This window comes from Calonectris borealis, chromosome 1, assembly GCF_964195595.1.
Source record: "Calonectris borealis chromosome 1, bCalBor7.hap1.2, whole genome shotgun sequence".
In the NCBI taxonomy this organism is placed as follows: domain Eukaryota; kingdom Metazoa; phylum Chordata; class Aves; order Procellariiformes; family Procellariidae; genus Calonectris; species Calonectris borealis.
Window position 1 is genome coordinate 197286730 of NC_134312.1, and position 12299 is coordinate 197299028.

Consider the following 12299-nt stretch of genomic DNA (forward strand, 5'->3'; position numbering starts at 1 on the left):
TGAATGACTCTTAGCCAAAATGGTTGTCTTCTAGACTAAATGGTGGCACAAGCATGGAAAACTGGGATCTTCAGAGACAGAGTTGCAATTTTCAGCAATTCTCAAATACTATAGAGCCCTGTCAGATCCTTTATAAATTTTAATATATAGAATGGTATTCTCCAAAGTGCTTTATAAATATCAGCTATCTTATTTGTAAGGGAAGGATAAGCCCCTGGTAAACAGAATCTGAGACTGTAAATTCAATCCTTGCCCAAAGCTTGAGGCAGTTTAAGCAACATTATTTTTCAAAATTTTGATTTTTGGAATTCTTTTAAACAGGCTAAAAGATGGGCTACCTGCTGCTGAAAAGTGTGCCCGGTACATGGTTAAAGACTATTCGTTAATCATCAAGGATGTTGCTGAGGAAGATGCTGGAAACTACACTATAATATTGAGCATACGGCAGTGGAACTTGTCTAAGAATCTTACAGTCACTCTTACAGTAAATGGTAAGTTTACAGCATGTTCCCACGCTTCTCCTGAACATGTAAATGCTAAACTTTCATTGAGCTAGATTTTCATTGATCTTGCACGGTTCAGGTCATTGTGGGTTTTCTTACTGACTTTCATGGACCTAAATCCAAGCCCCATATGCAGGGTTACAGACCCGTTTTGGAATCAGAAGATGTACACTGGTTTTCATTAGAAGGGTTTCTGTCTTCCACGGTCACATACTTGTTCCTGATGACTTAAATATGTTACTAACCACTCATCTGACTTGACTTAAGCTTGCTGTTTTTCTTTGTTCTCCTGGGGATTTTTATTATTACTCATCCTGCAGGAATGTAGTATTTTCATGATCATGCAATATATTGGAAATGAGCTGGTTTTAATTGCTTACCAATTTTTACCCTTTACAGTGAAACCCCAGATATATGAAAATGCTGTGTCATCATTCCCTGATCCCAATCTGTATTTACTGAACAGCAAACAAGTGCTGTCATGCACTGTATATGGTATTCCTCAGCCTAAAATTATGTGGATGTGGTATCCCTGTAGACAAAACCATTCTAAAACAAGGTAGGACAGCTTCCTTACTTCTATTTAGTAATTCTTCCCTTAGTATTACATTTAAATATTTACTTTTTTACAAAAATAAAGCTTGTCATGACCATTGCTTAGTTAGTAGAGTTTGTATACTTTTAATCAATGTATTTTTTTGGTAAACGTGTAGGCACAATGCAATTTTTTCTGCATTATTATTTGAAAATGGAGGGCAGAGTTGTTATTTTATATTGCTACTTAGGTTTATTTACAGTTCACTACTATTCACGCATGCAATGTCCAGAAGCAATAATTGCTTTTTAATTTTTATGAGGGAAGCCTTGCAGACAATGTCTTGCAAAGTTCACACGCTTTCTCATGGAGGAGATTTCCATGCTTTCCTCCATGCGTTCCTCCATGCACAGTGATTCTCCTGTGTGGCTGCTTCTGAAATTCAACAGAAATAATCTTAAAGACTTTTTCCATTATGAAGGTCAAATCTCTGTTATAATACGTTGGCTCATAGATTCAGTTCAGCAAGCCAAATGTGCCCAGCATTCTCCAGATGATATTTCAACACGGTAAAATATAAAGGGCACCATACAAGCTTACTTGATGCTGATGTAGCGCTTAACTAATCCTCTTTTATATTTAAGCTTTCTTTTGAACTCTGTTTCTTATGATTACAAGTTTGTGTGTTGACTCATTTATCCAAAGCTCTTCCCGAATCATGAAATCTGACACAATCTTAATGATTAACACTCTACCTCCACAATGGCATTAGCGTTAAGCTACTGTTGGAGAGTTCAAACATGCAAGGTATTTGGATCACAGCACAACGAAGATATTTAAAAATCTAACAAAAGTTTAGGAACCAATGTTTTCTCAGTTTCGGTTGAAGTTAATCATTTTACATAGGATTTAACTTCTTTAACTCTTTCATATAATTGGGGTTTAGTTGGTTTTAGAACCAATCCGGCCAAACATTTAAGCACATGCTTAACTGCAGGGATACAAGACACCTCATTCAATTAAATAGGACAAACATCTCATTTCAAATTAAGGATGCTTGTAAGTGCTCTGTGATCAGTGAGAGAGTGGTCATCACTTCCTAGAAGCACACATAGTTTTTCCAATTACGCCTTGCTTTGGGATTATGCAAATGGCTGGCTTTCTGTGCCCTTCTCACCAAGAGGTGGCACTAGCAATCTCTCCTTTTGCTGGAATAAGTATAACCTGAAATTCTGCATTTCAAGGACAGGTGAGGGCTGCATTTCCTCTCTCTCTTATGTTACCTTCGAAGGACAAGTTGCAAAATTCTGAGTATTAATTTATTTTTGCTTATAGATGCAAGGTGTAAGAGAAAAGAAATCACATCATCTTTGCCTGTGAAAGGCATATATGAAAATTTTCAATCTTTGAGTTTCTTTCAAGTGTTTATACATCTATGGATGCTCTGCATTGAAATCACAGTGTGGCACTGATAAAACAGTTGGTTCTTCTTTGGGAGTTGGGGTGGTGCTCGTCCATTGTCAAATATTTCCTCTGTTAACAAGCACAGATCTGCACAACAGCATAGGAGAGCATGTCATCAGAAATAGAAATTAAAATCCGCAAGCAGGTGTTTAATAATGTGCTAAACTGTAGACTCAATTAAATGCTAATTAGAAGTGTGTTCGAGCAGGTGATCAAAGGAGAAATGTAACAATTTGAATCAGCTATTGGCTCTGTTACAAGGTTGTTTCCAGACTTGCTTCCAAATTGCTTTCATAATTGTTCTATGACAATTCTCTTTAACCCCCTCCCCTTCCTTCTCCTTTAAATGCTCGTTGAAGAAGTAGTCTGGAGAACACTGTTTTTAATGCTTTGCCTAAGAGGAGTGGAATGACTCCCTCTGAATAATATGGTGACAATTAACTATCGCAAAATGGCAGAAATACCTGAATAATTACATTTTGCCTCCTGCTCCAGGAAGGGAGCAGAGTGCCTAAACAACAGATTTAAGGTGCGTATACCTTGTGCAGCAGATAAAAAAAATATATCTTATTCTGCCATTACAGCATTTCTCTGGATTTACCTGCCCAATATTAAGTTTCCAAGGCTAAAATGTTACTCTATTTGTGCTCAAGTAGTGCCTGTTTCTGTGCACAGGTGTACCTCGTACCTTAAGTTGATAAACCCCCACAGGTTACCATTATTCAGTGTATGGCAGTAGGGATTCTCATCAAGTTTCTGAGTCCCGTGCCACGGACAGAGCGCACTCTCCGAGTAAAAATATGCCGTTGCTGCAAAGACCTTGTAGAGCACAGACCTGTTTGCTTCAAGATTTGTATATGTTCTTAACTTTACATCACTTGGGCACTCTCACTGCAAGCTGGGGAATGACGCATATTGCATAAATTAGATGGTTTTATTTTTGAAGCACTGTTGCCTATGGGCTCCTTAATAGAAACCACTAGGTTATCTGGCTGCTTCTTTCGATTTCTGTTCCAGACAGTATTTCTGTTTCAAAAATCTAAAAATACCTCAGTGGATTCCATTGCTTTTAAATAAAATGCAGATATATTTTAATGCTTTGTGATTAATACAATCAATTTACATAACTCTCCTCTCTACATCATTCAGGCCAGTAGCAGGAGGCCAGCCAAATTAAACAGTTTCCATAATTTCCTGGTAGCAAATTAAAAAAAAAAAAAAGCCCAACTATAAAATTGCTCAATAAATTTGACTTTTTGGAATGTGGAGAGATCAACATCACTGAAATTCCTTGTTCTTTATTTTCTGTTAGAATTACTTTGCTTAAACTAACTCTGTTGCCATTAAATAACCTTCTGTTAGCTAGCTAGTTTGTTAGTTAGCTAACTAGATGGATAGGTGGAAAGATTCTCTTCCGATGTTCACCCCAGAAAGGAAACATAGAAGAGTCAAGAAAAACTGTCTGGGGCAAAAAGTAATGTTTTGGGGTTTTTTAAGGCTTATGCAGAGCTTAAATTCAGAGATGGCAGGCAAAAGACAGTAGAAGATGCAAAGAAAGTTAAAATAAAATGCAATTAAAAAAATTAAAAGTTAGTCTTTCTTAAATGACCGAGAAACTCCTTTTCCAGTGCTATCTTACTCCAGCTTACTTGCTGCTCTGTAGCAGACACGTACATTCCCAGGGTGGGCAGCCCCCAGTTGCTTGGTGGATATAGCAGAAGACGGCCTGTGGGACACTTGTCCCGCAGTGTCCATCAGCCTCCTTGGCCTCTTTCCTACCACCCTGGAGTTGTTCTTTCTGGCCTCGTTTTTGCTCAGGTTGGGTTGTCAGCAGAGGGGCAGCCAGCAGCAGGGCTTGCCGGGGGTCTCTGGACGCAGCCAGGCTGGGCTCCACCTAAACCTCATCAGCTCTGAGGCTGCAGAACGAGTGCCTGCATGCTGGGAACGTGCTTGATGTTAATGGTTGTTGACCTGAATCTCTTCAGCAGATTTGTGTTTATCTTAAACTGATCTGGCAGAGATTGCCAAGAAAGGCACGTGGGATACTGAGATTGCTCAGTGGAAGCACTGGTTTCCTCAGCGGTTGTGCAGTGTCATTTGGGGGCAGTTTCTCTCTCTGGACATTTCCGTGTGGGCAGTTCAAGAGAGATTTTCATTGTGCTCTGCCCAAGGTTTGACCGACTGGCCCTTCAGAAACTGCAAACAGATGCAACACTGAAATTTTACCTTCGGTGTTCCAACTCTTCCACCACCTTGCAGCCTCCCTCTTTCCTTGAGCTGTCAGTTTTGTTTAGCCTCAAACCGAATAGCAGATTATTATTTTACAACCCTGCCATCACATCAGTCTGCGTTTTTTGGCTTTTGGTTTTTTTTCTCTGTGTGTGTATGCATAAGGGAGAGAGAAACAAAACCAAAGACGTTGGAAAAACTGGTACCTGATTCTCTGCCCCCTTGACTATAGTGTCAGGATATGAACTCTTCTTGGTGGTAAAACCACCCGAATGGTGGGACTGGGAATGAAGGGACTGAATACCTGAAGTTGAGGACAGAAACGGGCAGCAGGGACCAGGGGCTGTGCAGCAATGCCTAAGCTGGTACTGCTGCAAAGAGCCAATCTCAGGAAACCACAACATTTGTAACGCTCCGATGTGGGTCCATGCTCCGCAGTGGAATCATTACTGGTTTAGCACAGAGTGATGAGAAGGGAATATTACCTCCCTTCGAGGCTTGTCTGCAGTGTGAAGGTAAGGTCATGTGAATTGTTTTCTACAGAAATAATAGCTCTCCAGCACTGCACAGGGAGGAAGAGGTGCGTGTCATGGATCTCAGCGAGGCAAAAACTAGAGGTTTTCCTTGAAACTTCTGCAGATATATAGAAAGCCTGAAACTACCGTAATGAAAGTGCATGGTCAGACTTCCACCAGCTTCAGTGAAAGAGGAGGCAGGCCATGTGTGCATAGCAGTCTAATTGCATTTCTGCATTGTTTATGTCAGTGTATTAATAAGGGATTGAAAGGCAGAATCATTAGGATGTGCTCAGATAGATTATTGGGGGACACCAGATTTGGAACATCAGTGAGGTATGTAAAATGAACAAGAAAAGAACAAATGTTAATTGTACTTAATTAGAAATGTACTGAACCACCCAAATTTAATTGTTGGATGTCTGCAGACATTGATGCCCATTAGTTTGTCCGCAGTGACTGTTTTTGTTCCCCATGCCACCTTCTATTTTCAGGAAGGGGAAGTCTGAGTCCTTAGAGCTGGTAAAAGTAGGTCAGATGCCATTAATAAACAGGTAGTTCAAAAATGCTTTTGTTTAATTTGACATGTGGCCAGATCCTCAGCTCTAAATTCACACTGGCTGAGGATCTGGCTGGTGGCCTTTGTGCCTACCACTCTCTATTACAAGAAAATCCTTTTACAGTGGTCTAGTAACATAAAGGTAAAGGTACTTAAAATGGGTTCATGAAAAAATATGCTAGCTATTCCCTTATTTTGCTATGGTTGGAGAAATAGATTAGCGTAGGTAAAAATCAAACCCTGTGTTCTTCACATATTTTTCAAAAAATGTAGAGGAACAGACACGAGTGTACATTGCGGCAGCGTCGACTTGCAGAGATCTGAAGCCAAAAGAAAGAGAGAAATGAAATAGCATCTGATCTGCTTCAGCCTGAACAACAAATGTGCTGAAGCATCTCACTCTGCACTTCCACTGTGAGCCAAAAGTCAATCCTCTGAAAACAGCTAGTAGGATTGTATCCTTGTCCTCAGTCAGTATTTTGGAATTTTTAAAATATTTTTTAATATTTTAATTACAAAATGCCATATGAATCATTCCTGGCATGTGCATATGGATAAATAAGCTTGACAAATTCATGCTCTATACTGAGTACGTTTTGCCCCAGTCTGTCCTCAGGATAACACAGTGAATGCACTGATGAATTTATTCTTCAAGCTGTAAATGGTTTCACTATGGGTCTTAGCTGAACCAGAAGTTTAAGCTCTCCAATTTTGGTACTGCTACTTTTCAAATCACTTTAAATCAAAGTTTTCCAAGTCTATTTCCAAAATGTTTTAAACCAAAATGCATTATGTTGCCCAAGTAATTTTTTTTAATCGGTCATTGATCAAACCTAAAACATAAGGACTACAGTAACACCCAGATGGTCAGGAGTGCTCTGCTTAGTATCACACTTTTAACTCTCGCTCTCCTATCCCTTTTTCATGTGCTGTTCCTTGTTTTTTTCCCAGTTTCTTTTTTCCTCTTGTTGCCTTCACAGGGTGGTCTCTTGGCTTTACTAGGGACAGTCTGACACCCAATCTTAAGGAAGAACATATAAGGGTCATGCAGGCAGTGGGACGCTATTGCTTGATCTTTTACTCATTGTATGGCCCAGCCCATAGAACCTCAAGCGTGTGACAGGCTGTACGTGGGGACTGCACGTCGTGAGCGAGGCCCCGCACGCTGGCGGTGTCCGAGCCAGTGGGATGTCGCAGCCCATAGCCAGAAACCTGCTCCTGCGCTAGCAGGGGCTCTTGGCCAAAGGAAGGCACCAGGTCAAACTCTGTGTGTGCTTATGAGTGATTATGAATGGAGTACTATTACTGGATCGAGTACACCTTTTACAAAAATATACAAACTTTAGTTAGCATCCTTTTTCCTTTTACGTGTAAGCCTTTCAAAAAGCCTTTGCAGAAGGCTTTGAACAGGCACGGCGAATGAGGTAAGATCATGCTCATAAAAAAAGAATTAAGTTAAAAAATAGAAAGCAGAGGTTAAGAGGGAACAGCCCATTCTTGCAGGGTAGGGAGGTGACCAGTGAAGTTTTTCAGGAGCTGGTGCTGGGGTCTGTACTTGTCAACATGTTCAGAAATAACCTGGAAAAGGAGGTAAGGAGGTGACAGAGTTTGCTGATGATGCTAAGTTATTCAGATTTGTAAGGATGAGGGCTGATTGTGAAGAAATGCAGAACTATATGGATCTGGGTATTTGAGTGATAAAGTGGCAGATGAAATTCACTGAAGACAAATGTGCATGATGTACATAGGAAAAAACAATCTGACTTTCACATGTAAGATGTAAGTGTAAAAAGGCTGTTGGCTGATCATTACTACCATGAAGAGAGATCTGAGCATTGTGATACACAGGTTTGTGAAAGCAATCACAATCATGAGCAGCTCAAAAAGCAAATCAAGTGTTAGGAATTACCTAGAAAGAAATAAAGAACAAAATAGAGGGCATGATGGTAAGTCCATACAAATCCATAAATTACCAACATCTTTTATACTATGAGCATTTCTGATCCTTTCATCTTAAAGGATGCAGCCAAACTGGGAGGCACACCAGGAGGGGCAACAAAAAGGATCAAAGGAATTTCAGGGAATGAGAGGAATGTGTAAGGAGGGAGGTCACGGCTCTGCAGACTGAAAAAGAGGTGACTTGGGGGGCTGTGCAATAGAGATCTACAGACTTGTGAAGGACACAGATGTCTGAGGATCCGTTGTGTATGTCTTTTCCAGTTGAAGAAGTAGGGGCCATTAAATGAAGCTAGGAGGAGCGCAATTCGGAACAGAAAAAGGAGACGGCTCTTCATGCAGTGGGTAGCAGATCTGTGAAAGTCCTTGTCAGGGGATTTTGGGGGTTTGAAAAGTTTGCACAAAGTCTTGGAAGAGAAATCCACTGAAGTGTAGAAACAGCCTCCATCGTGGGAAGCTCTTGAGCTGATAATAATTGGTGACTGGGGGAGTATTAGGAGGAAGTATCGAAGTTAGTCCTGCTCTTACTCATCCCCAACCATCTGTTTATGGTCATTGTTGAAACAGGATATGGGATAGATGGATCCTTGGTCTTATATCCACATCTGTCAGTATTTTCTCTTCCTGTTTTCTCTCTAATCAACTCCCCTCTCTCCTTAAAAATGTTTCCCTCCATTCTTTCTTATCCCTTCCTTGTTTTCTGCCTGCACTTCCAGTCCCTCGCTCCAGTCAGCCCAGAGTTGCTCTCAGACCCCTACTTGCAGTGAAGCTGAAAACAAACCATCTTGAAAAACACAACCTCAGTGCAGCAATAGCTCTTTCATCTCCTCCGCTGATCACTGGAAAATTGAAAGGGTGTTAATTGTGCTTCCAGCTTGTCAGCAAAACGGGGAGTATTAAGGACTGTGTAAATAGATTAGTGAAGAATTACTTTTTTTCTAGAGCCAAGGGGATTCAGTCAGGACAGCAAAGAAAAGGAAGGGAATTTCGGCATTATGAGAAGGAAGGTGTTGGGGATACCTGGATCTTGGAAGGCTATAGATGTGAGGTAATGTCTAGAAGTCCAGTGAGCTGTTAGGAATGACTTGTGCGTGGAAAATAACTTATGCCGAAAGAGTCTGAACAATATCTTGGACTTATATATAGGGAGCTTATTTGGAAATAGGAGAAACAGAGAGTAGGATTGGACATTGTATGTACAGGTTTCATGGTCTTTCTCTTTAGGTTTCTGACTGCTCAACCAAATCAGAAAACACCTCTTCCTTTCAGTACAACACTGACTATTAAAGTAAAACACTTTTTCCCAGCAAGAAGTTCTAGGTGCTTGTGGAAACCTCATGCTTTGAGTGATAAGTCTGTAGTTCCAGCCAACATTCAGCTTCTCTGTGGAGGACATGGTTGGCACTCTTGGAGAGAGAAAGTGGAGGCTGAGTCACAACGACCGCATGGGAGATGAGAGTGATTACAGTCTAGCAAAGGAGGGAAAGGAGGCGGACAAGAAGGAAGGAAGGAAGGATTGGCTGAAATGTGATGGTATTCTGTGTCCATGAAGAATGTTAAGCAGAGTGAAGCAGGAAACAGAGGGTCATGAAGCAAAATATACTTATCTGATAACGAACTCAAGGTGAGAAAATTTCAGGTCAACTCAGGATGTGCAAAAAACTGAAAAATTACTTTCAAATGCTGTTATGTTCCCTGATGGCCGGAGGTCTTAAGTACTGTCAAAGAAGTTGGAAGCAAAATGTGTTTTTCGGTGACCCTCAGCCTCAGGCATTTGCATTTTTTGTTGTCAATAGCTGGTGTTGCATGGTGCTCAGGTGTGCAGGTGTAGAAGTGATTTTTTTTTTTTATCCGTGAAAATGTGAGCATGGGCTGATGAAGGGTTGAAAGGTGGGATAGGTAAGACTGCTGTTGATCTTACTGCTTCTTTTGAGATAGTTCAGAACCGTCAGCTTTCTGTCATAGCATACTGGGGTAGTTCAGGGCAAGCCATAATGTTTGGAAAGGATGACCGTGAAGGGGAAATACTATCCATTTATCTGATTGCATGTAGATAATAGCAGGAAGGGCAGTGTGCAGCTGTCAAACACTTTCTTTTTCCATAGAGCCATGGTGATGTGCAACAAGACCATGAATGCCATATAGCCTACTGTTTTCAAAGACACTCACCAGGAGGATGAGGCATTCAGGACATTGGGGATCTCCCCTAGAAAATGCGCTTTCCCTCTAAGTATGCCCCTCAATAGGGACACAGAGCATCCTACAAAACAAAAAACAACTCAATCCTCACTCTGGCAACCGAGCAATGCACCAGGGCCCTAATCCAGCGTAATGCATTGAGGCCACTGAGAAAGCCTCCAGCCACCCTGCAGCTCGGCAGTGAATAACTTTTGAGCACAGCTAAGAGTGTCCAGTGTAGCTGGTCACAAGTCCACTCCCACGATGGAGACCAAGGGGAGGAATGGCGATGGAGAGTTGCTTTTCTCTGAGAGTCGTGAGTGTGTCTGAAGTGAGATGGGCTGGTGATCTTCCATCTGTTCTTGGTGGGCAAGCATTGACACTGCAGTGGGCTGCAGTGGGGACCAGTGACAGTGAGAGCAGAGAGGCAAAGGGCTGAAGAATGAGACAAGCAGAGGAGGAACCTGCACCACTCTCACCAGGACTTCTTGTTTAGCATTCCTTGCTAAGCTCCTAAATAAACATAAATAAACTACAGTATATGATGTAAACTGTATCTAACTCTAACTATTTGTAGAAGATTTCCTCCTACACTAACCCACATACTCCATGCGAGCGTGTGTATCGGGGAAGGTGCTTGGGATGAACTCCCAGCTGGCTGCAGCTTTGCCACTGAATGTGGTGGGGCCGGCATTTTGACCTCTAACTGATTATTTTTGACCTAGAGCAGGAACGCTTGGACCATAGCTCCTTAATGGACAAGCGCATTATAGTGTTACAGCCAAAGCTGGCGGAGGGCCAGCATACGTTCTCCCCCTCCACCCCCATTAAGCACGTTTCACAACCTGTACATGCTCCCTGCTACTATTTTCCTTCTCTGTTTCCTGCCTCAAATCGACTCAATATTCCCCAGGACACGTGGCTACACCAGCCTCACACTACCAATCACACAGTGCTGGACGCCGAGGCACGGAGCAGGCGAGGTCCATGTCATTCAGATTTTTTTTTACAATTTCCAAGGAAAACAGTTCCTATGTATTCTTTACAATTCCAGGAATTTCCAGAGTTCCTGTCTTAAAGTTAGTGTCGTCACCACTGCCTCTTGAAAGATGTGAGTCAGCCCAACTTGAATTTGTAATAACATTGCCCGATGCTGCTAGGAATTGATTGCTGCCATAAAAAAAGGATAGATGCTGAGAAAAATACTGTGCCTGCCGTTTATCACTCTCAAAAATGGTCACCATCAGTGACAGGATGGCTTCCTCTTGCTCCTAATACTGGTGCAATTGCCAAATACTACCTCAGTAAACAAGAGTGTGATTGGGATGAGAGAACTCATCAGAGAACTGAATGGGATGTTACAGGAGGGAAAGGTTGCAATGGCCTCTGGCATCACACAGGAGGGCTTGGGAGGGAGGAGCTGAGAAGACGAGAAGACAGAAGATGAGTACTTTTCCAACTGAGGTGGGGATCAGGGCTCTTCTGCTGGTATTTGTCACTGTACTACTTGAACTGCAAATTGCAGAACTGTCTCCAGGATGGGGAAGGTGATGTGTCTAGATGCAAGCTGGGTCTAGGGCTTTCATTTAGGACTGTCTATCACACAGACAGTCAAATCTGTCCTGTGAATAAGTAGGCAAATCCTTTGCCTCAGCTCCTATGCTCACTATAAATCACTGGGGTGACAACAAAACCACTTTTCTTCTGAGACCAGTAGTTTCATAGGCAGGACTTTAGCTTGCAGCTGTTTTGTAGTTTGATTCCAGTGAAATACATCAAGATGACATGAAGTACACTCTTACCCTGGAAACTTTTCCCTGTCGATAGTTATAAATATACCACGCTATTGTGCTTGGCATGCTGTATGCTAATAGAGGTGAGGGTTCTGAAACTCATTAGGAAAGGGAGCGGGCTGCGGAGCAGAGTGAGGACAGTGTGAAGCTAAGGTTGATAACCATGGCCTTGTCCAGAATAGGCCATGGGAGTTTTCTTATCTCACTTTGGCAGGAGGTGCTGCTAGCTTCCTGTGCGAAATCAGGAGCATACGCTGCTTTCCTCTTGTTGTTTGGCTTCCTCCACTACACAAGACGGTTCCCAGCACTGTGATTATCTTTGCATCTTCAAACATGGCACACTCTGCTTCCTCAAGGGCTTGATGTATTCTTGAGAAGCAGGCTGGTCCCCTCCCCCCGGCCACTTCTCTAGGGCTCCCACCGGTGCCAGCTCCGCACATCACAGACCTTTTATAAAGCTGAACTTACTTCTGATTGCATAAACCTCCCCCCAGCCCTTCCAAAGAAGTGTAAATTCCCAAAGCTAAGGGTGGCGAGCAGGTCTGCCGGCGGAGCTTGCCCTGCGCT

At 42.1% G+C, this 12299-nt stretch overlaps 1 protein-coding gene across 3 annotated transcripts in view; it reads left to right on the forward strand.

Moving 5' to 3' along the window:
• The window catches only part of FLT1 (fms related receptor tyrosine kinase 1), a 112748-nt gene that overhangs the window by 37850 nt on the left and 62599 nt on the right, over nt 1-12299 (forward strand). For all 3 annotated transcript variants that reach the window (XM_075139845.1, XM_075139844.1, XM_075139842.1), the window contains 2 exons: nt 322-491; nt 903-1062. In XM_075139845.1, coding sequence (XP_074995946.1) covers nt 322-491; nt 903-1062 — 330 coding nt within the window. The remainder of the gene's footprint in view (nt 1-321; nt 492-902; nt 1063-12299) is intronic.